Consider the following 23,603-nt stretch of genomic DNA (forward strand, 5'->3'; position numbering starts at 1 on the left):
AATATCAGAAAGATTAAGTATTTATTTATCAACATATCAGGCTTTGGAAAATAAAATAATTTATGTATTAGCAAAAATAATAAGGATGCAGCCATTATTTGAAACTTACATTTTTAGGCATTTTCTCCAAATTACTTTTTAAAGAAACTAAGTTTCAATTAAGGATTGACTTGACTTGAATTGGTAAATTTTGCAGTTATTTTGTTTCTTCGCAAACCTAAATAATGAGGCCCTAAAACTCAAAACTTGTGATAAATTAGGGGGTGCACCCTAAAACGTGTATGAGCACAGTGGTTGGACAAGGCAAAAAGCAAATTTAGCTCAGACTGCTCAGACATTTACTAAATGCCATGGCAAAAAGCAGAGCAGGAAAAAACTATTTATAATTTGTTTTAAAGCAGATTGTTTCGTTTTTGCATTGTTATTTACTGAGGCACTCGACAAACAATGAAAAGTAAAATTGTTTGATTTATTAGAACGTACTTAAAAAACATTGTATAAGATATACAGTATGTTGCAACAATACAGAGCAGTCCAAAAATAAGTTAGAAGGATCCATTTCTTATCGTTTCCAACTGCAACATATTAACTGACATTTTTTGGCTTGTAATTTGGGTATTTTAGCGGCTACGGACCTGAAATTTTCACTACCAGTAAATTAAATGTAAAAACCAGGACTGTATTGGAAATTTGCTGATTTCAGTTAAACTGGGATAAATAAACAGAAAGTGACTGAAAACACATTCAACTCACTTGAAATACAATTTGGCTTGTAATTTGGGCATTTGGGCAATTACAGACCTGAAATTTTCACTGGGACTAGTAAACTGAATGTAAAAAACCAGGCCCGTACTGAAAATTTGCTAGAATATGTCCTGATTTCAGTAAAATTGGGATAAACAAACAGAAAGTGACTGAAAACACATTCAACTGACTTGAAATACAATTTGGCTTGAAATTTGAGTATTTGAGCAATTACAGACCTGAAAATTTCACTGGGACTTGTAAACTGAAAGTAAAAAACCAGGCCCGTACTGGACATTTGCTAGAATATGTCCTGATTTCAGTAAAATTGGGATAAACAAACAGAAAGTGACTGAAAACACATTCAATTGACTTGAAATACAATTTGGCTTGTAATTTGAGTATTTGGGCAATTACAGACCTGAAATTTTCACTGGGACTAGTAAATTGAATGTAAAAACCAGGCCCGTACTGGAAATTTGCTAGAATATGTCCTGATTTCAGTTAAAATGGGATAAACAAACTGAAAGTGACTGAAAACACATTCAATTGACTTGAAATACAATTTGGCTTGTAATTTGAGTATTTGGGCAATTACAGACCTGAAATTTTCACTGGGACTAGTAAATTGAATGTAAAAACCAGGCCCGTACTGGAAATTTGCTAGAATATGTCCTGATTTCAGTTAAAATGGGATAAACAAACTGAAAGTGACTGAAAACACATTCAATTGACTTGAAACACAATTTGGCTTGTAATTTGAGTATTTGGGCAATTACAGACCTGAAATTTTCACTGAGACTAGTAAAAAACCAGGCCCGTACTGGAAATTTGCTAGAATATGTCCTGATTTCAGTTAAGCTGGGATAAACAAACTGAAAGTGACTGAAAACACATTCAATTGACTTGAAATACAATTTGGACAATTATAGACCTGAAATTCCTGAAATTTTCAGTGAAGCTAGTAAATTGAATGTAAAACTACTGGAAATTTGCTAGAATATGTCCTGATTTCAGTTGAACTGGGATAAACAAACTGAAAGTGACTGAAAACACATTCAACTGACTTGAAATACAATTTGGACAATTACAGACCTGAAATTCCTGAAATTTTCAGTGAAGCTAGTAAATTGAATGTAAAACTACTGGAAATTTGCTAGAATAAGTCCTGGTTTCAATTAAACTGAAATAACCAAACAGAACTGGGACTGAGAACTTACTTCTGTTTTACAATTTTTTTGTAATTTTACAATGAGTTCTAAGTATATTTCATAAGATTTTTTATACCTCAGTTCGGTATTAATTTACTTAAATAGGTTTCAGGTAAATGGATTGGGAGAACAAGATCATCTAATTTAAGTTGGATTTTATATAGTTTTGCTATTTGCCATGGCAGTAAATATACCATGATACAACACTCTACAGAAAGTGTTCATGTACAGTAGAAACATCATGAGAAAACCAAATTAGTACAAAAAGTGTAACTGTAACTGTTTATTTTTGAAAAATTTTAATTAACTTGGTCGTAGTAGAAAAAGTCGTAAATTATTCTTTAATAAACATTTTTCAATTAGCTGCCACACTTTCAGATGACAAAAATTATCAAAAATTTTGATAATAACTAAAAATACTTCTTCATTTAAAACCAGGAGCCTGGGCATTTTGATTGAAAATAAACAAGGAGAATTTGTAGTTTAGATCATGATCATTTGGATGAAAAAAAGTTGAAAAATTTGGAATGTTCCACTGTAATAATCACAAATTGCCTGACAATAACCAGCAAGGACATCGAAAATTCTAATCTCGTTTTAAACAAACTCCAAACCTCACTCGATACAGGTAATTGCACACCTCTTTGTGTATCGGTTAATGACAAAGCAAGGCTGCTTGCATTATAGAAAACCAGTACAAAAAACCATACAAGTTACACCTATTAAAATCTGATTCAAGTCTTGCATGACCTGACTATGAAAAAATCCTGCTGGTATACGTTTTTTATGTCCTGACCGGTCACCTAACTGACTAAAGTTCAAATATACTTAACTGAAAAACTTATGAGTTTGTCCGAACTGGGTTAATTGATTAGGTAATGAGCTGAAATGGTTTCGGTCCGACCCTGAACGTAAAGTTCATCCTGGTAAAGTGAAAAGAACCCATACACAACCGTTAAAGGTGTGCCATCGAGATTTTATGCTGTCTGATGGATACCTTTTGCATAACTGGGCGAGAATACCATGCTCAGGGCGCGTTTTGCATACCAAAACAAGGCGCCAATTTGTATTCATAATTCTAGTTGGTTAGAGAATATACTTCCTGATGGGATTTTTCTACTTTTGTTGTGTACAGGTGAAAGCAATTGTTAATGGAAACACTTGAACCAGAACACAGGAAAACCACGTCAGAATGGAAACTTAAAAACCCTTTATTAATGTTAACAAATAATTAATATCAAAGCATTTGAAAAAAGCCGCAATCTCCTCTTATTCCAGTTATTACAGCAGTTATTAATTCGCATCTAATTACAACTGAAAAATCGAGCATCCTCGCTTCTAGGATTATCATTCTTTGCAATGCAAAGTTAATTTATACATCCGCCCTGCATATAAACTTGAATTTATTGACGGAGACTGGAAGATTCATTTTCAGGTTAATATGTCGCTTTATAGTAGAAAATCTGCTTGTAAAGAGAAAGGCAAATATATTTTATCACTTGGTGTTTTCCTTTAACTGATGTGGGAAGTATCAAAAAAATACGATTAGACTTCTCAGTACTTTTCGTGATTATTAACTCGTTTCTCTAACTTATTTTTAGCAAGCAAACATCATAAAATTATTTGTTGTGATGGTAATTTACACCTACATACCACACCTTTACATGATGGATTAATTGATTACTCCAGCTACTTTAGAAGGAATTTAATTAGCACCTGTTAGGCAATTTCGAAGCTCAGAATTATGATTTACATTGTTTTATTGTGCTTTATTTAGATTAACATAAATTATTAAGGAATGTTATTCTCTACTAAGTTCTGAATAACTTTAAAGTGTTTCTTTTGAGTATTCATAAATATTCACATTAACTCCTGTCATCAATTTTTTTACTTACCAAACATAACCAATTTTTGGTGGGACACCATATAAATTTATACACATTTCGAATAAGCTAAAAATTACCTTTTTCAAAATACAGGGTGATTCCAAAGTTGGGGCTTTCCTTTCACCTGCGAATAGGGCTTCAAAAAAGAGGTTTTTTTTTCGTTTGAATTTTTTATCATCTTTCTAATGATATATAAAAAATCTAGATTGGAGTGCAAATTACAGCTTCACAGGGCTTCAAACTTAGCAACAACGCTGCAAACTCACAAAAAGTGACACAATTTTCGAATTGAAATTTCTCAAAAACTGAAAAAGTTAGAAAATTCGCTCAACCGACATTTTGTAGCATTTTTCATCCTCTTTCTATTGATATATAAAAAATCTAGATTGGAGTGCAAATTACAGCTTCACAAGGCTTCAAACTTAGCAACAACGCTGCAAACTCACAAAAAGTGACAAAATTTTCGAATTGAAATTTCCTCAAAAACTGAAAAAGTTAGAAAATTCGCTCAACCGACATTTTGTAGCATTTTTCATCCTCTTTCTATTGATATATAAAAAATCTAGATTGGAGTGCAAATTACAGCTTCACAAGGCTTCAAACTTAGCAACAACGCTGCAAACTCACAAAAAGTGACAAAATTTTCGAATTGAAATTTCCTCAAAAACTGAAAAAGTTAGAAAATTCGCTCAACCGACATTTTGTAACATTTTTATCCTCTTTCTAATGATATTTAAAAAATCTAGATTGGAGTGCAAATTACAGCTTCACAGGGCTTCAAACTTAGCAACAACGCTGCAAACTCACAAAAAGTGACACAATTTTCGAATTGAAATTTCTCAAAAACTGAAAAAGTTAGAAAATTCGCTCAACCGACATTTTGTAGCATTTTTCATCCTCTTTCTATTGATATATAAAAAATCTAGATTGGAGTGCAAATTACAGCTTCACAAGGCTTCAAACTTAGCAACAACGCTGCAAACTCACAAAAAGTGACAAAATTTTCGAATTGAAATTTCCTCAAAAACTGAAAAAGTTAGAAAATTCGCTCAACCGACATTTTGTAACATTTTTTATCCTCTTTCTATTGATATATAAAAAATCTAGATTGGAGTGCAAATTACAGCTTCACAAGGCTTCAAACTTAGCAACAACGCTGCAAACTCACAAAAAGTGACACAATTTTCGAATTGAAATTTCTCAAAAACTGAAAAAGTTAGAAAATTCGCTTAACCGACATTTTGTAACATTTTTCATCCTCTTTCTATTGATATATAAAAAATCTAGATTGGAGTGAAAAATACAACTTCGCAAGGCTTCAAACCTGGCAACAACACTGCAAACTCACAAAAAGTGACACAATTTTCGAATTGAAATTTCTCAAAAACTGAAAAAGTTAGAAAATTCGCTTAACCGACATTTTGTAACATTTTTCATCCTCTTTCTAATGATATATAAAAAATCTAGATTGGAGTGCAAATTACAGCTTCACAAGGCTTCAAACTTAGCAACAACGCTGCAAACTCACAGAAAGTGACACAATTTTCGAGTTGAAATATCTCAAAAATTAAAAAAGTTAGAAAATTAAAAAAAAAATTGGTAGTCCATATGCACACAGTGGAGTAGTGAGTGTAAGTGAAATCAAAACTCAGAGTCGATCTCCACAAATATTTATTAAAAAGGTTGTTAATTGCCTAACATGTTTCGGGTGTATTCAGACACCCATCTTCAGAGGCTGTAAGTTATACAGTGTGTTAATTAAAAACTTTTAAAACTAAGGATATGGAAGCGATCTAGTTAAGGTAGGCTTCCATATCCTTAGTTTTAAAAGTTTTTAATTAACACACTGTATAACTTACAGCCTCTGAAGATGGGTGTCTGAATACACCCGAAACATGTTAGGCAATTAACAACCTTTTTAATAAATATTTGTGGAGATCGACTCTGAGTTTTGATTTCACTTAAAAAAAAAATTGTTAATGTGTGTTGATATGAAATAACCTGTCAGTTAGTTAAAATTAAGTTAAAGTTATTTTTTATTTTCGTTTTTTCAGTAAAACTTTGACACCCTAGCCAAAGAAATGAGCTTTCCAACGATATGGCAACATTGGCTGGTTGATTTATTGCTAGGGCCGCTAGAGGGCGTCAAAATTGATTAACTTATTTTTTACTGCATTCAATCGTAAATAAGTCAGTTCTGGTGACATTTCAAAGGATCAGAATCCACTAATGCCGTTTTGGCTTTTTATCGTTTCCGACCTCTAAAAACCGTTTGAGCACCTCTTGTAATACTTTCAAGATTCAGAAGACAGTTTGAAAGACACTGGTGACATTTTGGTGTTTCTGAGCTGCAAAAAAATGTTTGAAAGCTTCTAGTGATTTTTTTTAAGGATCAGAAGACTGTTTTATAACTATTTTGGTGTTTCTGAGCTGCAAATGATAACCGTGAGACCCACGGACAGGAAAACATGCTCCATAAAACGTAATTCATTTGTTCAGTCAAAAATTAGGAATTTTTATATATTTTTGAAAAGGTAATTGGGACACCCTATTAGGTCCCATTTAAAAAAGTATATTTGGTTCATATCTTAATAACGATGCGTTTAAAAAAAAACGGAATTCATATTTTGGATTCTACATTAAATTTTCTTCTGTGTCGCTAATAATAAAGCAAATATGAGGAGGGTTCCAAATTGTCATCTAGTTTTGGAAATACCCCAAAAAACTATCAAATTTGAGACACCCTGTACAAATACTTATTTAAAAAAAAAAACTAAATACTAGCAATTTCCTGACTAGAAAATTGTCCATTAACTCTTCCATGAAATTGTTCGTATGGAACTAAAAACGTCAATAAAACGGATGCACATTTGGTATTTTAAAGAAATGTTAAGTTCCGGCATTAACTTTAATTACGTACGTTTTAATAAAAATGTGCAATTATGTTACTTAATTACTTCATTTTCATTACGAGCTTGGAACCTTCAAACGTTAATAATTGGCTTGTATATGAGAAACAGAAAACAAACGGTGTTGATGTGATTTTAAGTAACGGTTAAGTGACACCTAACCCAATTTTTAATAGCTTTTTAAGTTTTATATGTATTGCACTCGATTGGGCAACCCAAGTAGATTGCATATTGTAGTATCCATAAATAAGTGCTTGAAAGTATGTAATTTAGAAATTTCAGGTCAAATTATATTTATGAAACTTGCACCTGCAGGACAGACTTTCTGGCTAGATAATTAAATATTAGAGAACGTTGCTCTATTTGTCGTTTGCAGAAAAATTTCAAATTTTGTTTAGAACAAGAAAAAATCTTTTAAAATGGTTGCAGTAATAATGCTAATTCTACTGATTTGTTCCTAGTTCGTATAGTAACAGTTGTCACAATTTTCAGTTTTTCCAAAAATATCATTTTTGTTTCCATATTTTTTAAGTTAATTTTTAATTATCCAAGTAGGATTTAAATAAATCTCAGTTACAGTTACAGTTTCGATTATTACTAGTATCGTTTGCTATGCCAAGAGATGTTACATCTTTTACTTTTTTGGGACACCGGGTAAACGGTTGGGCAGTATGGGGGTGGCATTTAAAAGGGTTAGAAAGATTTTAAATGCTACATTACGGTCCCTGAACAGCCCAAAATTAACCGAGTTATGACACTGCAAACACCAAGTTCCATTGATGCTGCAAACATTGAGCTGCAGCATAAGAACATATACAATCATTCACTTTTTGGGAAACCCTGTAAATATTTGGAAAACCCGATTTTCTGGTTCAGTACAGGGATTAATAGAGGACCTAAAAAAGAATATTTTTGTTTTCTCCGGTCACTAAGCTCTTAAAAATAGCTGAGTTACAGCCTTGCCACTAAGTTCCAACAAAAGACCTAAACAATTCACGTTTTATGAAAATGCTCAGTATATTGGTTATATCTATTTCAGACTGCTTAGCAGTAATAGATAGAGGACTTCAAGACTGACATTTTGGTGTTTTTCCGGTCATTGTAACTCAAAAAACAACCAAGTTACAAGGTTTTGAAAGTTGATTTTGTCTTGCTATGCGAAGAGGAGCTATATATTTTACTTTTTTGGGACACCCTGTATATATTTAATAATCAAGTTTTCAGTGACACAGTTAGATAGAGGACTTCAAAAGAAACATTTTACTTTTTTTCCGACCACTGAACTCCCAAAATTAACCGAGTTATGACGCTGTCAACATTAAACTCCAACAAAAGACCTAGACAAATGACGTTTTTTAAAAACGTTCAGTATATTAGTTGGCCAATTTTTGACTGTTTAGCAGGAATATATAGAAGACTTCAAGACGAGCATTTTGGCATTTTTTCGGTCGTCGTAACACGAAAAGCAACCAAGTTACAAAACTTTGAAAATTACCTTTGTCTTGCCATGACAAGAGAGGTTACATATTTTATTTTTTGCGACACCCGGTAAATGATTGGCCAGTATGGGGGTGGCGTTTAGGGGTGTTGGAAGGAAGGATTTAAATGCTATATTTTGTTTTTTTTTTTGGTCACTGAAATCCCAAAATTAACCGAGACCACAGCAGGAATATTTAGAAGACTTAAAAGTGGACATTTTGGCGATTTTTCCGGTCATTGTAAACCAAAAAACCACCAAGTTTTGATTATTACTATTGTCTTGCTATACCAGGAGAGGTAACAAATTTTATTTTTTGGGACACCCGGTAAACGGTGGGCTAGTATGGGGGTGGCATTCAGGGGGGTTGGAAATAAATGCTAAATACTACTTTTTTTTAACTTTTACTCTTGAAATAAAATTAGTTGCTATCAAAATTCTCAAATCGTTGAGTGATATTCTATAAGTTGTAACTAGGCAAAGAGGTCAGACATTATTGATTATAAACCCAATAAAATTATTATTTATTACTTCTACCGCACTTGTTCCTTTTGCTGAACTTATAAAGCACTAGATGGCATCTGCCTCGTCAAGGATGCTATCTACTTAGTAATGAGTACACAGAAACTAAAAGGTGCAATTTCAAAGATTATCTGCATTGATACGAAGACGTTTTTTCGCATTAAAACGAAAGGACAGACCAAAGAATCGATTGAAAGTGCAGCCTGACCAACTTGGACAGATGTTAAGTGAATACAAAACGAGACAAGTTGTTAAATAATGCATATTTGCTGGATTGTTCTGTAAATGGCTTAAGTGATGTACATACTATACTTTCAAAAGATCTTTCAATTAAGTATTTAGGATTTGCATACGTAACCACCACTCTCTCTTTTTCATACGTAGGCTGGTGATTGATAATGTATATGAGACATCCTGTTAAGTTTTGTTCAAAATACTCACAATTCAGTCTCGGAACATGTTCGCAAATGTTGAAATGAAGCCTATCCCAGGTAAGCATGAATAACACACGCTTTAGGCAAAAATTGCATTGGATTCAAACAGGAAATTATTATTGCAAAACACACTTTTACCAACGTCATCCAAGTTGAAACCTTGATTTGCGCAGGGAAAAACACATTCTCATTAGTTGCTTCGTATTAAAAAAAAAGAAAATTTTGTTTTGCTGTTAAGCATTCCCAGAAGAGCATCGAAAAAGTTGTAGTTGTGTTACGCTACCATCACGCTCATCATCAACTGAAAAAGTTCATTACCACCGATTCTCTGAAACGTTATAACTTGCTACTTTGTTAAATAAACACTTTTACTTTCATTTCTTTTTCCGGAAGTTTTTTCCTCCAAATAATGAGGTAATTAGTTGTTGAAGTCCATTCCGCTTCTTCAGTTTTGTTCTACATTATATTGCATTCACCTTTATCTCCAGTGCTCCTAAACTGGTTTATTATGTGGTATTTGTTTTGTAATAGCAGTTTAATTGTATAGTCTGGTTTAAGTATACCAGGTGACAATGAAACTTGCTTGCTTGCAACTATCTTTCTCATTCTCGATAACAATTTTAGAGTTTAAACTCTTGTATGTTATACTCTTGAAATGATTAAATTACATCAATTTGTAAGTCAATTTGATCCTGGATTTTTATTTGATGTTTTCTGAAAATTAAGGTTACTCGGTAACTTAATAAAGTAGTGTTGTTATCCTGACAAGAAATTTTTACACCATATAATTGCAATCATTTATCATCATTATCACTTTGCTCTCCCATTCAGCAAGTCAATTACTTGTCTGAAGAGTAATTATCTTCTAACCTTCTAGATTTACTTATTTCTTTTCACTTCCTTTAAGTGACTCTGAAACTTGTTTTAACATCCCAAAGTTCACTAAACTATTTGGATTCACTAAGACTAAACAAACGAGTATTATAATAATTAATTCAGTGCTAAATACTGCTTTAACTAAATACACTATTTCCTGCTTGAAGCATTAACCAAATGACGGTCAAAGTCAAGGAACCGGTCTTCAGACAGACCAAAAATGGCAACATATAGAAAGTAAGAGATTTATTATCACATTTGGCTACGTCGAAACAGTATTAAAGATGATGGTTTAAAGTTATTTTTTATCTATACTTCCTTGGATTTTTTAGTGGGAAAGTGTCAATGTTTGCAGTTCAATACAAAGCTTAAAAGAAAGCTCTTCCTGTCTTCAATAAATATTGAAATTACCGGGTAATTTTGCGGCTATCTCTCTATAGCAAGATGAAATTGATTTGCCCAATGGCTATCTGGGTCGTTCACTTATACTTGCAATAACTTTACGAAACTTAGCAATTTGGTTTTTAATTTGCAGTTGCCTTATTAGGTAACCTGTTGACTGTGCTGTTTTTTAACTACACCAACTACTTGAACTAAATACACTAAAATTTATGTTTTTAGAAGTTAGTTAAAGATACTAAATATAAAAAAGTGAAATATTGAGAAAAGTAACATTTGTACAATCAAAATTACTTTTTGCATCCAGCACTGTTTTACATCAGTTTCACAGTTTTATAACCGAGTAAACGCGCTTTCTACTTGTTTCCAATTAAAAGTGATTTTTATTTGCATTTTTGGACACCCTGTATATGTCGCAGCGTGGCAATATTGGCGGCAGGTGAAAAAGGGGTTTAAGACGAACATTTTGAGCTTTTAACGGTCGTTTCAATCCCAAAATTAACCGAGATACAGAATTTTGAAAGTTTTCTTGCATTTAAAAAAAAAACTGAAAATAACGGCAGTTACGTACAGTTTTTTTGAAATTTTTTGCATTTTTGGACTCTCTGTATACGGCACAGCGTTGCCAGATTTATGGGAGGTAAAAGAAGGATTCAAGACGGGACATTTTGAGCTTTTTAAGGTTGCTGAAAATTCAAACGTATCTGAGATAGAGAATTTTGAAAATTTGAATGTAATTTGTAAAAAAATTTCAAAAACCTGCATATACCTCTAAAACTAGTAATACAAAAATTTAGCAAAAGACAAAAAATGTACAAAATGGCTACTTGCACTCTAGGCACTGGGTTTACACCAGTTTCACACACTTTCATAACCGGGTGAACGAGGTCACTACTTTTGGATTAAAAGTGGTTTTTATTTGCATTTTTGGACACCCTGTATATGCCGCAACATTTGCCAGATTGGCAACAGATGAAAAAGGGGTTCAATGCGAAGATTTTGAGCTATTAACAGTCACTGTTAAAATTACCCGCGACACAGAATTTTAAAAGTTTTATTGCAATTTTGAAAAAAATCTGTTAAAAACGGCAAATATCTCGAAAATGGTTAGAAATACGGAGATTTAGCTATAGAGACCAAAAATATTCAGATTTACCATTTGCATCCATCTGACTAGCTTTTAACAGTCACTGTAATCTCAAAATTAACCGAGATACAGAATTTTGAAAGTTTTGTTGCATTATTGAAAAAATCTTTCAAAAACGGCAAATATCTTGTAAACGGTTAGAAATACGGAAATTTAGCAAGACACCAAACCTACTGAAAATGATCTTTTGCATCCAGCTGACTAGCTTTACACCAATTTCACGCACTTGACACGAGGTAAACGCAGTCAATACTTATTTCCGATTGAAAGTGTTTTTGATTTGCATTTTAGGACACTCTGTACCCGTCGCAGTGTTGCCAGGGTAGCGGAAGGTGCAATATTGGCTCAAGACGAACATTTTGAGCTTTTAACGGTCGCTGTAATACCAAAATTAACCGAGATACAGAATTTTGAAAGTTTTGTTGCACTATTAAAAAAATTTGTCAAAAACGGCAAATATCTCGGAAACTGTTAGAAATACGGAAATTTACCAAGATACCAAACATATTGAAAATTATCTTTTGCATCCAGATGACTAGTTTTACACCAATTTTACGCACTTGACACGAGGTAAACGCAGTCAATACATATTTCCAATTGAAAGTGTTTTTGATTTGCATTTTAGAACACTCTGTACACGTCGCAGTGTTGCCAGGGTAGCGGAAGGTAAAATATTGGCTCAAAACGAACATTTTGAGCTTTTAACGGTCACTGTAATCCCAAAATTAACCGAGATACAGAATTTTAAAAGTGTTGTGGCATTATTGAAAAAATCTCTCAAAAACGGCAAATATCTCGTAAACGGTTAGAAATACGTAAATTTAGCAAGACACCAAACCTATTGAAAATGATCTTTTGCATCCAGCTGACTAGTTTTACACCAATTTCACGCACTTGACACGAGGTAAACGCAGTCAATACTTATTTCCGATTGAAAGTGTTTTTGATTTGCATTTTAGGACACTCTGTATAAGTCGCAGTGTTGCCAGGGTAGCGGAAGGTGAAATATTGGCTCAAGACAAACATTTTGAGCTTTGAATGGTCGCTGTAATCCCAAAATTAACCGAGAAACAGAATTTTGAAAGTTTTGTTGCATTATTTAAAAAATTTGTCAAAAATGGCAAATATCTCGTAAACGGTTAGAAATACAGAAATTTAGCAAGAGACCAAAAATATTCAAAATTATCTTTTGCATCCAGCTCACTAGTTTTAGACCAATTTCACACTCTTGAAACGAGGTAAACGCAGTTTGTATATCTGTGAGTGTGTTAATCGACTGTTTTGACCTATTTTTTTACAGGGACAATGAAAACTGTGACTTTAAAGATGTTTTCAAAGTTTCCTGAAAGGAAAACTGTGGTTTATTTTCCACACTAATGCCCTGTTCACCATAGTGACATCATTTTCTAGTTCCAAGTGTTGTTTTAAAAGCATTTGGGCTAGTTTTTGGATGTTTTTATCTACCAGAGGATTAAAAAAATTGTCTAGCTTCAAGCAGGCAATTCGTTGATTTAAGTAAGATTCCTTATTTATACTCTCTTTTACAGTTTTCTTGGCATTGCACTACAAAAGTACCTTTTTAGATACACTATTAAGACATATAGCAAATTTCAAATTATCCAAAGCAATAAAAAACCACATCTTCCTTAACATAACTAGAAAAACAAAACATGATTTAAAAATATGTGGTCGATTACTAAAAAAAGTGGAACCCCCTGCAGGTAAGGTTCCGCAAGTGGTGGGTATGGTAAAAGTTAATCTACCTGATGCTTTCTATGGGCCTGTGTCAATATCTAAAACCGATCTCTTTTTCACTTTGATAAGTTGAATCGTAAATGCCGGTCATTCCTTCACAATAACATGTTATGAGGAAATCGGTTAAAATACAGTGTAACCACCAGATAAGCCGTAAAATAAATCATAATGAACTGAGAAGTTTGGTATCTTATTGTAATCCATAATAAAATCCACTTAAGGTGCGTTCTCTAGGACTTGTGAGAAAAATTATAGATAACACCCTCTAATCTCTAATTGTGTGTATAGATACGATAATCGTTTTAGGCTGACGTAAACACTTATAAACAATATTGACAATGAATTTTTATAAATACCTGGATTTCCTATAAAGTCATCCTTCTCCAACAATGCACTAGGTGTCTGGAAACCGTAGGCTGGCATCCAGGAGTTATTTCCACTAATATCCACCGGAGGTCCAGGCCAATCTTGGAGAGCCACTTCCTCCATTTCAGAACTATTTTTCCCTACAGCAATCATACTTTATTTATTTCACTTTTACGTTCACATTCCTATAGAATTACAAATTATTGTCTTTGTTGTTGAAAATCCTTTTAAATGAGTGTATCTCGCTGATAATTTGTTCACAGGCTGAATATTGCAACAATTTGCGCGTTGCGACTTTACCAGCAATAAATAAAATCAAGTCAGCTTATATGGAATTAAAATACTTCTTTACAGATATAATACTACTAAAAGATGCCCACAATAAACATGTACGGTACGTTCAGGTTCACATTTTAACACGGTCATCGAACGGTACCAAAGTTGAAGAATACATGCCTCTCTTGTGAAATGGTACTACTATACCATCTTTTTAGAAGAATTTTTATTAGGGTATCAGTGCCGTCTATCTCAGGCTAATTACGTATTGTTTCAGCAATATAGAAAGGCGGTACGTGGGCTTGAAAGAATGTATTCGTCAGAAAGGTCAAAGAATGATTGAAAACTTTTACAAATTTAAGAATTTCATTGATTTTATTTATTGTACTAACAAATTACCAGTTTCAAAACTCGCACTATAATTCACTCTCACTGTTAATCCTCTGAAATTAGACGCGAAATCCCTGAAGATGCCCGAACACTCCGAAACGAGTCCGCGTCCGGCACCAGAGTATACCGACTTTTTTTCGTTTAATAATAATTATTATTTCCTTTCACGATTGCAAATTATTTGTATACAACCAGAGTACGTGTTTCGTGCCATGGCAACGGTATATATGGTGCTACAACCAAGTTATACCAGTGTATAGAGTATAGAATCGGATTTTACTTGAAATGAACGGAAACCTGCTTGGTGTGCGAGACGACGCCATGTTGTCGCTTTTACCATTTAATCCGGTTTAATACCGACGATTAATAGTATAAAAACTGTAGCTAAATGTCGGCTTATCAAGATATATCGATGTACTAGTAATCTGAATAACATTAAGTTTTATTTCTGCTTTATTATTGTTTATTTTTATTTTTCAACTTTAAAAGTATAAACAGTGACAGTTAATTATACATATTTATTCCAAATAGAAAGAGAAAGGTAAAAATGTTGAAAAAACAAAAAACAATAGATCCAAAACATTTTTTGGTTTACATTATTTAACCAGACATTCAGTATTTGAAAAAGATCTAATGTTATTTTACACAAAGATTAAAATGTAATAGACTGCTTTATATAACTCTTTGCTTTGAACAAATTTATTATGTAACATTTTTTAAACATAATTAAGGTAAAAAACTTTGTAGCTTTACCTACTTATACCAAAGCTGTAATCATGCATAGTTACTTAAATTAGTTTATTTTCTTCAAATTATGTCCAACAGTTAATTATAATCAAAAACTGGGCGTTTTAAATTTATTATTTTGTTTCCTTCTCAAGATGCGATAATTTAAATCCCCCGCCACAAGCTTACTTTAAAATGACACGTTTGATCTACTTGTTCTGTCAACTGTCAGACCGGACTTCAATCAGTACGTTTTCCTTTTCTATTTAATCGTAGTAAACAGAGACAAAACACCACCAATTTGACAGTTTCAATTGAACGCTCTAACCTTAAATTTTCGGGTGGGGAATTTTTGTTGATTTTTTGAAAAATACAAATTATCAAGTACTTTTTTTGCAATTTTCCGCATATTTCTGCAGGAAACTTACCGTTTGCGTTGTTCCTACTTACGTGGTAAGCAAAATTACATTTACTAGCACCCAGGTTTAAAGAAACGGGTCAATGGGCTCGCCATTGAAACAACTTTCATTGATTTTTATAGTTTCATTTCATAACAGCAGTTAAATAATTAAGTTATTTTTTCTAAATTCAGATATTTCAGGTAATGACAATGAAACCAGCATGGTAAAGAGCGTGTTTTGGTTGTTGTTGAATCAGTTTTCCAGACCTGAGAGAAGGAAATTGCTGTTTTAGTTAAATGAGAATCAACAAATTGTGAGAAAAGGGAAAGGAAAGGAAAAATCACTAGAAAGGTGAGTAAGTGTTAAAATTTTGTATATACTTTCAGTAATATTTGAATAAAATATCAGTTAGGACTCTGTCAATAAAATTCCTAAAGCACTGGTAAACAAAATAAAGATTCAGTGAAACTAACTCTTTATATGGAGCTTTCAAAAGGTTTAGCTTATCTTTCTATTTTCATCAAATCTAATAAAGTTATTTATTTTGATTTGATGGTTCTTATTCACACCTTCACCTAAAGATCAATGGAATTATACTTATGACCATTGAATTTTCACTCCTTTGTATTAAAACACAGGTGTGGCACATATTTGCCTTGTAGATGTGGTATAATAAGAAATAGATCATTTTAGGGTTAGAAACGAGTTCCTGCATAATTAACTCATTCTTTTAAAGAATAAATTCTTCTTTCAACTTATATGAGGTCATCTTCAGGACAATTTCTTATGTTTGCTTTAATTGCATTCAAACTTGATGGTTTCATTTTTTAGGACTTCATTTATGTCCTGACTATAAATAGTAGTAAAATCTGTGTTCTTTTAAGGCAACTGATTAAAATGGATCAAGAAAAATCAACCTTTGATACTTACATTCATAGAGTAGTAGTGTGGAGAAGAAAGAAAAGAATGTCTATAATAATGTTGGTTGTGGTTTTACTGGTGTTAGTGCTGGGAATGCAATTCTACATTATTGACCAGAAAGGACTGACCAATTCTCAGTTAAGTGAAAAGGTAAGAATTGGTAACCACAATTAGCATGTTGTTCCTTTAGGTAAATGTTTATTCTAAAATATTTCTTTTGGATAAAATCATTCAAAATATTTGTGTATTATTCACTTAAATGTGTCTAAAAGGTTGTTTTATGTCTACTTTATGTTTGGAATAAGAAAGGCTAATCAACCAGTTCATGTCTGTAAGTTGTAAAATAAACAGTTTTCAAAAACAAAGAGATTTTCAGTAGAAAACGAGGTAAAAAATATACTACATGTCATCTCAACTGTCTGCCTTTGAGCTTACTTTCCAATTATTAGCTAAAATTTGGTGGTATAGTTTTAAAAAAAGGAAGTGTTGTTTAGATCAATATTTTGAGACATTTTTCACCCAGTTTATATTAAATCAAGAATTTCATTTAGATCTTTTTCATTTACTCAAGGACTTCAAGACAATTTTAAACTTTTCCAGACCATTTTCTATATTTTTAGGCACTTAAATATATCTGGACAATCATGAATATTCTTTGAAAGTTTTGGAATGTGTTTAGACAATTTGGAATATTTTTGTACACTTTTAGACAAATCTAAACTAATTGAAGATTTCTAGAGATTTATGGACATTTTTTGAAAATTTTAAACAGTTTAGAACAATGTTTTGATACTTTTGAATGGTTTTAGACTTTTTTGAACATTGTTAGGCACTTTTGAACATATTTAGCCTATGTTGAACATTTTCAGACACTTTTCAATTTTGTTAGACTCTTTGAAGCATTTTTTGAAAGTTTTAGACAATTTTTTGAAATTTTGGAATGTGTTTAAACATACCTAGACTATTTGAAGATTTCTAGACACTTATGAATATTTTTTGAAAATTTTAAACTTTATTTTCATTTTGGAATGGGTTTAGACACTTTGGAACATTTTTGCACACTTTTAGACATATCTAAACTCATTGAAGATTTCTGGACAGTCATGAATATTTTTTGAAAATTTTAAACAGTTTAGAACAATGTTTTGATACTTTTGAATGGTTTTAGACTTTTTTGAACATTGTTAGGCACTTTTGAACATATTTAGCCTATGTTGAACATTTTCAGACACTTTTCAATTTTGCTAGACACTTTTGAGCATATTTTTGAGAGGTTTGAACAATTTTTGGAAATTTTGGAATGTGTTTAGACACTTTTGAACATTTTTGCACACTTAACTTTTGGACATATCTAAACTATTTGAAGATTTCTAGACACTTATGGACCTTTTTTGAAAATTTTAAACAGTTTAGAACAATAGTTTGACACTTTTGAAAATATTTAGACTAAGTTGGACATTTTTAGACACTTTGAGACAGCTTTGAACATTGTTAGAGACTTTCAATCATATTTATACCATTTAGAACATTTCTAGATACATTAACATTCTTTGGCAATTTTGAAAGGTTTTTAGACACTTTTGAATGTTTTGGAACATATTTGAACATTCAATAGTTTCCATTTTGACAGTTGTTGCCAGATTTTCAATTTTGATAGGTGTCATAAGTGTAATAGTCATTTTACTCTCGTTTTTTGACAGGTCTTGGTGCTGCTATAATTATACTTTGTATTTGACCGCTGTCATTTCTATAATCTTAAAATAACATTGAATTGAAATATTTTCGAAACTGCCTCACCGATCAAATTCAGATTTTTTGACAGTCACATTCAGTTTGATAGTTGTCTTGTAGGTCCTCCTGTATGCGACACATTTGTCTGGCAATTTAATTCACACTTTTTGCGGAATTTTTTCAACCTAAATTTGCAAATTGCAGTCACTTAACTTTCAGGAAGACGATCCATTCATGCAAAGTATTAAAGTAAAATTTATAGAAGCTGCAAAATTAAACAGCAAAGAACAACACGGTAGGGGATCAGCTATAAGTTTTAATGACCCAAAACACCCTCAACATTCAGGAATGATTGTCCAGACGGTTAAGAGACAAACTGAGAAAGCACTTGAAGGTCTGTGTTTGATTTTTGTAGTGAGTTTCACTCTGTTGAAATGGGTTGTTCTTTTAGAAACTGACGAATTGTTAGGAATACCGTATGTTTTAACTGACCAACAACACCCGTACATTCCTAAACACCGTATAGTCCATTTTGATTTAAAAGGAGCACCTCCTACAGTGGCGTACATGAAAAAAGTGATATCTTTATCGAAAACTGTAGGGGCCACAGGTCTCCTGTTAGGTAAACTAACCAGAAAATGTTTGGGCAGCTGTTGGAGTTTAGTTTTTTAGAATACGAGGACATGTTTCCTTACGCAAAATCTCTTAAAAAACTCTCAGCCAAAAATGCATACACATTAGAACAGGTTAAGGAAATTTTGCAGTATGCTGAAGACTTAAAGCTGGAGGTAATCCCGTTAATCCAGACTTTCGGTCATATGGAGTTTGCGTTAAAACACAAAGAATTCGCTGAAATGAGGTTTGGTTAAAAAAAAACACATAAATTGAGTGTAACCAAGTTTTATAGGGAAGTGTCTGGGAGTCCTCAAGCATTATGCCCTAGTAAAAATTCCTCTTTGGACTTAGTGCGTGAACTTGTCAGTCAAATTCTCGAGGTACATCCTAACATTAATTACCTTCACGTTGGGTGTGATGAAGTGTTTGAAATGGGAGAATGCGAGCTCTGTCGGCTTGAACCTAGAGAAAATTTGTTCTTGAAACACGTTCAAAATGTAGTAGGAATTGTACGTGATCTAAACCCAAAAATTCGAGTAAGTGTTGCCTCAAGTTATTGGAAGAAGTTTAAGCAAAATGTACTCAAGGTAATCATCTGGGACGATATGCTCAGGCACATGTCAGTGCAAAACCTCCAGTTATCCAAAATAGGAGAGCATGTAGAGCCGATGGTTTGGGTTTACGCCGAGGATATTTATCGCTTTGTTCAACCGCAAATCTGGGATAAATACTCTGTTGTGTTTAAAACTGCCTGGGCCGCTTCAGCCTTTAAAGGTGCTTTTTTGCTTTCTTATTTATTACTTTTTAATAGTTTTGTGTAAATTTAGGTGCCTTTGGGGAAACTTTATACATTCCAAATGCTCGTCGACATTTAGAGAATAATTTAAGATGGTTAGATGTGATGTCCACTCAATCGTCACTGTTCAAGCAAGGTCTAAAAGGCATTGTCATTACTGGTGAGTGAACATTCGAAATAAATATTAACTATTGTAGAGAAGACTGTATTTTTTTACTTGGTTATATATTTGATAGAATCAAAGACATGTACAGTAGGGCTTCCAATCCTGGGATTCTGGGTGATTTTGGAATCTCTCTATACAGGTTTCTTCCAGTACGGGCCTGGTTTTTTACATTCAGTTTACTAGTCCCAATGAAAATTTCAGGTCCGTAATTGTCAAAATACTCAAATTACAAACCAAATTGTATTTCAAGTCAATTGAATGTGTTTTCAGTCACTTTCTGTTTGTTTATCCCAGTTTAACTGAAATCAGGACATATTTTAGCAAATTTCCAGTACGGGCCTGGTTTTTTACATTCAGTTTACTAGTCCCAGTGAAAATTTCAGGTCCGTAATTGTCAAAATACTCAAATTACAAACCAAATTGTATTTCAAGTCAATTGAATGTGTTTTCAGTCACTTTCTGTTTGTTTATCCCAGTTTAACTGAAATCAGCAAATTTCCAATACAGTCCTGGTTTTTACATTTAATTTACTGGTAGTGAAAATTTCAGGTCCGTAACTGCTAAAATACCCAAATTACGGGCCAAAAAATGTCAGTTAATATGTTTCAGTTGAAAACGATAAGAAATGGATCCTTCTAACTTATTTTTGGACTGCTCCGTATTATTGCAACATACTGTATATCTTATACAATGTTTTTTAAGTACGTTCTAATAAATCAAACAATTTTACTTTTCATTGTTTGCCGAGTGCCTCAGTAAATAACAATGCAAAAACGAAACAATGAAAATTTGATTTTTTATTTTTATTTATTTCTAACCTTATTTGAAGAAACATTCTAAAACTAAAAGCAGCTTTTCCTTACCATTTTTTCTATCTATACGATGTTGGTTTCAAATTTTCCTTCCGACGTTTCGTCATGTTCAACGGCAGTCATCTTCAACTTTCTTTTTTTTTATGGACGTCAATAGTGCATTTTATTCTGATTTCAGTGATGTATAACTTGTGATTTGCTTTATCATAAATGACGAAATAATTGAATAAAAACTAATTTTACTCTCTGTTGGTTTTGAATTAATGAGCAGTTTTATTAACATTATTGAACAGTTGGCCTGCACATACTTTCAATAAAAATGAAGAAAAACTAGGTAATATTATTTTAAAGCTTTATAAAAAATTTGATTATTTTCTTAAAACCTCACCAAAATTTGACTGTCAAAAATCCGCTAATTTTAAAGTCAGTGACAAAAGGTAAAATTAGACTTCAGAGTCATTTATGAAGCAAATCATAAGTTGTCATACATTACTGAGATCAGAATTAAACGCACTATTTTGACGTTTTAAAATCTAACATGTCGCCTATAAGAAAACGACGACGTTGACGAAACGTCGGAGAATGTGCTTTCGGTTTTGGGATATCTCTTCAAATAAGGTTAGGAATAAATAATAACAAAAAATCAGTTTTTTTTCGGACATCTTTGCCCCAATTTAAACTTTCTCGTATTTCTTATAGTTTCCAAATGGTTATAGTCGAGTTTGAATTACCCTGTATTTACATGGTGTCTCAAATTTGACTGGTACCATAATAGGGAATCTAAGAAGTTAGTTAGTTTCCGAGTTACTCATTCTTCCAGTCGAACTTACACACCTTGTAAAGTCAGTTTTCTGTTATAATAATTTTTTTTAGGTTGGCAGCGTTACGATCACTTTGCGGTGCTATGCGAACTTCTGCCAGCCGCCATACCATCTTTAGTGCTAAACTTGTTAGCCGTCAGTAACGGGTTTTTCAACGTAACGCAAAAGGTTCATAGTTTTCCTCTTGTTCAAATAAAAATGTTGACTTTTTCTGCTATGATCTGTTGTGTGTGTTTCTTAGGACGCATTTTTGGGTGCTCTCACTTGTCCCCGACCAAACGAACGTCGACCAAGTCCATTCCTTAGCCTAGAAAATGACCCCAATATGTGGGAGAAATTATCGAGGTGCATGTTTCCTGGAAATGGATTTTTCAAGTAGGCTGGTCGCTTTTTCCATAATACTTAATTTTGACTTTACAAATGTGACAGATTGATGTATAGACTGCACAGTATGGAGCAGGAGGCCCAAGAATATTTAGATACAACTACGCGCCAGCGTGGCTGGATGACTGCCTACAACGCCAAGCACAACTACAGTTTACCATTAAGGGTTGAAGAACTAACCCAAGATTTGCCAAGAGTCTATCATGGTATGATAACTTTAGCTCGGTAAGTGTTTTAATTTGAAATTAGGCATTTACTAGCCGGTACTTAAATATTGCAGTAGCGCCGCTGATACTCTTAAAGATGTCGTAGACAATTACACGATATCCGAATGGATAGAGCAGCGCATTTATCCTTACATGGTTGCGCTTGAAAAAATACAAAATCAAAGTTTGGCCCTTAAAAATGTGAAATATTGGTCCGCTAGGCCTTTGCCAATACTCAAAGACTTGCAACGGCATGGGGTAATCATTAATTGAGTCGTATTTAATGGTTTGTGTTCAGTGTCGTAACGTGTAGTTGAGCGACAAACTTGAACTTCTAGAGTAGTTCAAATGAACATGCTACTTTTGTAGCTGAAATTGCTCAAAAAATTACTTTTAGACCTCGAATTTTTCGATCTTTACTAGCACCTTAATATGGCAGGGAGGTATTTCGAGGTGATTGAGCTTAGTACACAGGGTGTTACAAAAAAAAATCCGTTTGAGACTTGGTAGTGTAATGACGAAGTTTAGTCAAGTGACAAAACCTCCATTATGTTTTTCAACGTTGTCTATAGTTTCTCAAAAATACTCTTTATTCTATAATAACTGAATATATTTACTGTTGAGGTGCGAGAGAAGTGGCAACACCGCGGACCGACAGAGCATCTACAAGTCTTATAAGGTGGACACGAGCCTCCCCTTTGCTCCGTATATTTCAGTTGAAATAAAGTGTAAATCAAAGAAATAAATACAGTCCATTATTATCAACGTTAACATTGGTCCATCGACCGGATTTTGGTGAAGTTTGGAGAAGAATAAACCAAAAACAGTGCCCATATTAGTGAAACTAAAGGCCACATCGACGAAGTTATTAACGCGGTGCAGTCGTGCACTTGACGCCACTTGAAGGAAAACGCAATTTCAAGAAATTTGCGCCACGGGTCAGACGGCAAGTAGAGTTTATTTATTATTTTGTAAAATATACCTTCGACTGTGTCATAAATGGCTAACATTACGGAATTGAAAGCCAAAAGGGGTGCTGTAAAATCCAAGCTAACTCGTTTGAGAACTTATTTACAGGAAAATGTTATAGGAAAAATTAATGTTCCTGATAGTGTATACAATCAGTTACAAGTTAGGTTGGAAAAAACAGAACCTCTTTTCGAAGAGTTTGAAACACTACAGTCAGATATAGAGTTGCTAGATGATTCCGACGCAGGCGAAAATGAAAGAACTTTGTTTGAAAATATATATTTTGAGTTGATTGGCGAGGTTAAGGCTATTTTAAAGGTTCGCTTTGAGAGTTTAATTGCAGTGGATCGGTTGAGTGCGGTTCATGCTGAATCAGTGGTTGGTTCAACGTCTAACGATCAGGTTCGCTCTATGGTAAAATTACCTCCAATATCAATACCAACCTTTGATGGTGATTACAATCATTGGTTAGAGTTTAAGGACATTTTTACAGCACTGGTTCATGATAATGAAACACTCACAAATATACAGAAGTTTTATTACCTTAGAGCTTCTTTAGTGAAGGAGGCTGCTCAAAGTATTAAGTCGTTGCAAGTATCCTCTGATAATTATGCTGTTGCCTGGCAAAGTTTGTCAGATCGTTTTGAAAACAAAAATATGATT

At 33.1% G+C, this 23,603-nt stretch overlaps 2 protein-coding genes across 6 annotated transcripts in view; one reads left to right on the forward strand and one right to left on the reverse strand.

Annotated features, from left to right (window-relative positions):
* LOC145736069 (uncharacterized) overlaps positions 1–14,701 on the reverse strand; it is a 78,720-nt gene extending 64,019 nt beyond the window's left edge. Inside the window, 2 exon segments of the mRNA XM_081990310.1 lie at positions 13,717–13,950; positions 14,402–14,701. Of these exon segments, the coding sequence (XP_081846436.1) occupies positions 13,717–13,879 (163 nt within the window). The 5' untranslated portion in view covers positions 13,880–13,950; positions 14,402–14,701.
* LOC145735120 (hexosaminidase D-like) overlaps positions 1–22,582 on the forward strand; it is a 132,671-nt gene extending 110,089 nt beyond the window's left edge. The window contains exons 1-13 of one of the 5 annotated variants that reach the window (XM_081988876.1): positions 15,416–15,571; positions 15,720–15,870; positions 16,404–16,590; positions 18,391–18,565; positions 18,623–18,793; positions 18,844–19,030; positions 19,079–19,322; positions 19,374–19,560; positions 19,614–19,742; positions 21,434–21,549; positions 21,623–21,756; positions 21,811–21,990; positions 22,046–22,582. In XM_081988876.1, coding sequence (XP_081845002.1) covers positions 16,417–16,590; positions 18,391–18,565; positions 18,623–18,793; positions 18,844–19,030; positions 19,079–19,322; positions 19,374–19,560; positions 19,614–19,742; positions 21,434–21,549; positions 21,623–21,756; positions 21,811–21,990; positions 22,046–22,244 — 1,896 coding nt within the window. In that variant the 5' untranslated portion in view covers positions 15,416–15,571; positions 15,720–15,870; positions 16,404–16,416 and the 3' untranslated portion in view covers positions 22,245–22,582. Of the gene's footprint in view, positions 1–15,415; positions 15,572–15,710; positions 15,875–16,403; positions 16,591–18,390; positions 18,794–18,843; positions 19,031–19,078; positions 19,323–19,373; positions 19,561–19,613; positions 19,743–21,433; positions 21,550–21,622; positions 21,757–21,810; positions 21,991–22,045 lie in introns of those variants that run through there. The other 4 variants (XM_081988873.1, XM_081988871.1, XM_081988872.1 and 1 more) reach the window with 4 other exon arrangements.
* Positions 22,583–23,603: the final 1,021 nt, after the last annotated feature.

The sequence above is a fragment of the Ips typographus genome, linkage group LG11, assembly GCF_016097725.1.
Source record: "Ips typographus isolate SLU linkage group LG11, UJ_Ityp_2.0, whole genome shotgun sequence".
Classification (NCBI taxonomy): domain Eukaryota; kingdom Metazoa; phylum Arthropoda; class Insecta; order Coleoptera; family Curculionidae; genus Ips; species Ips typographus.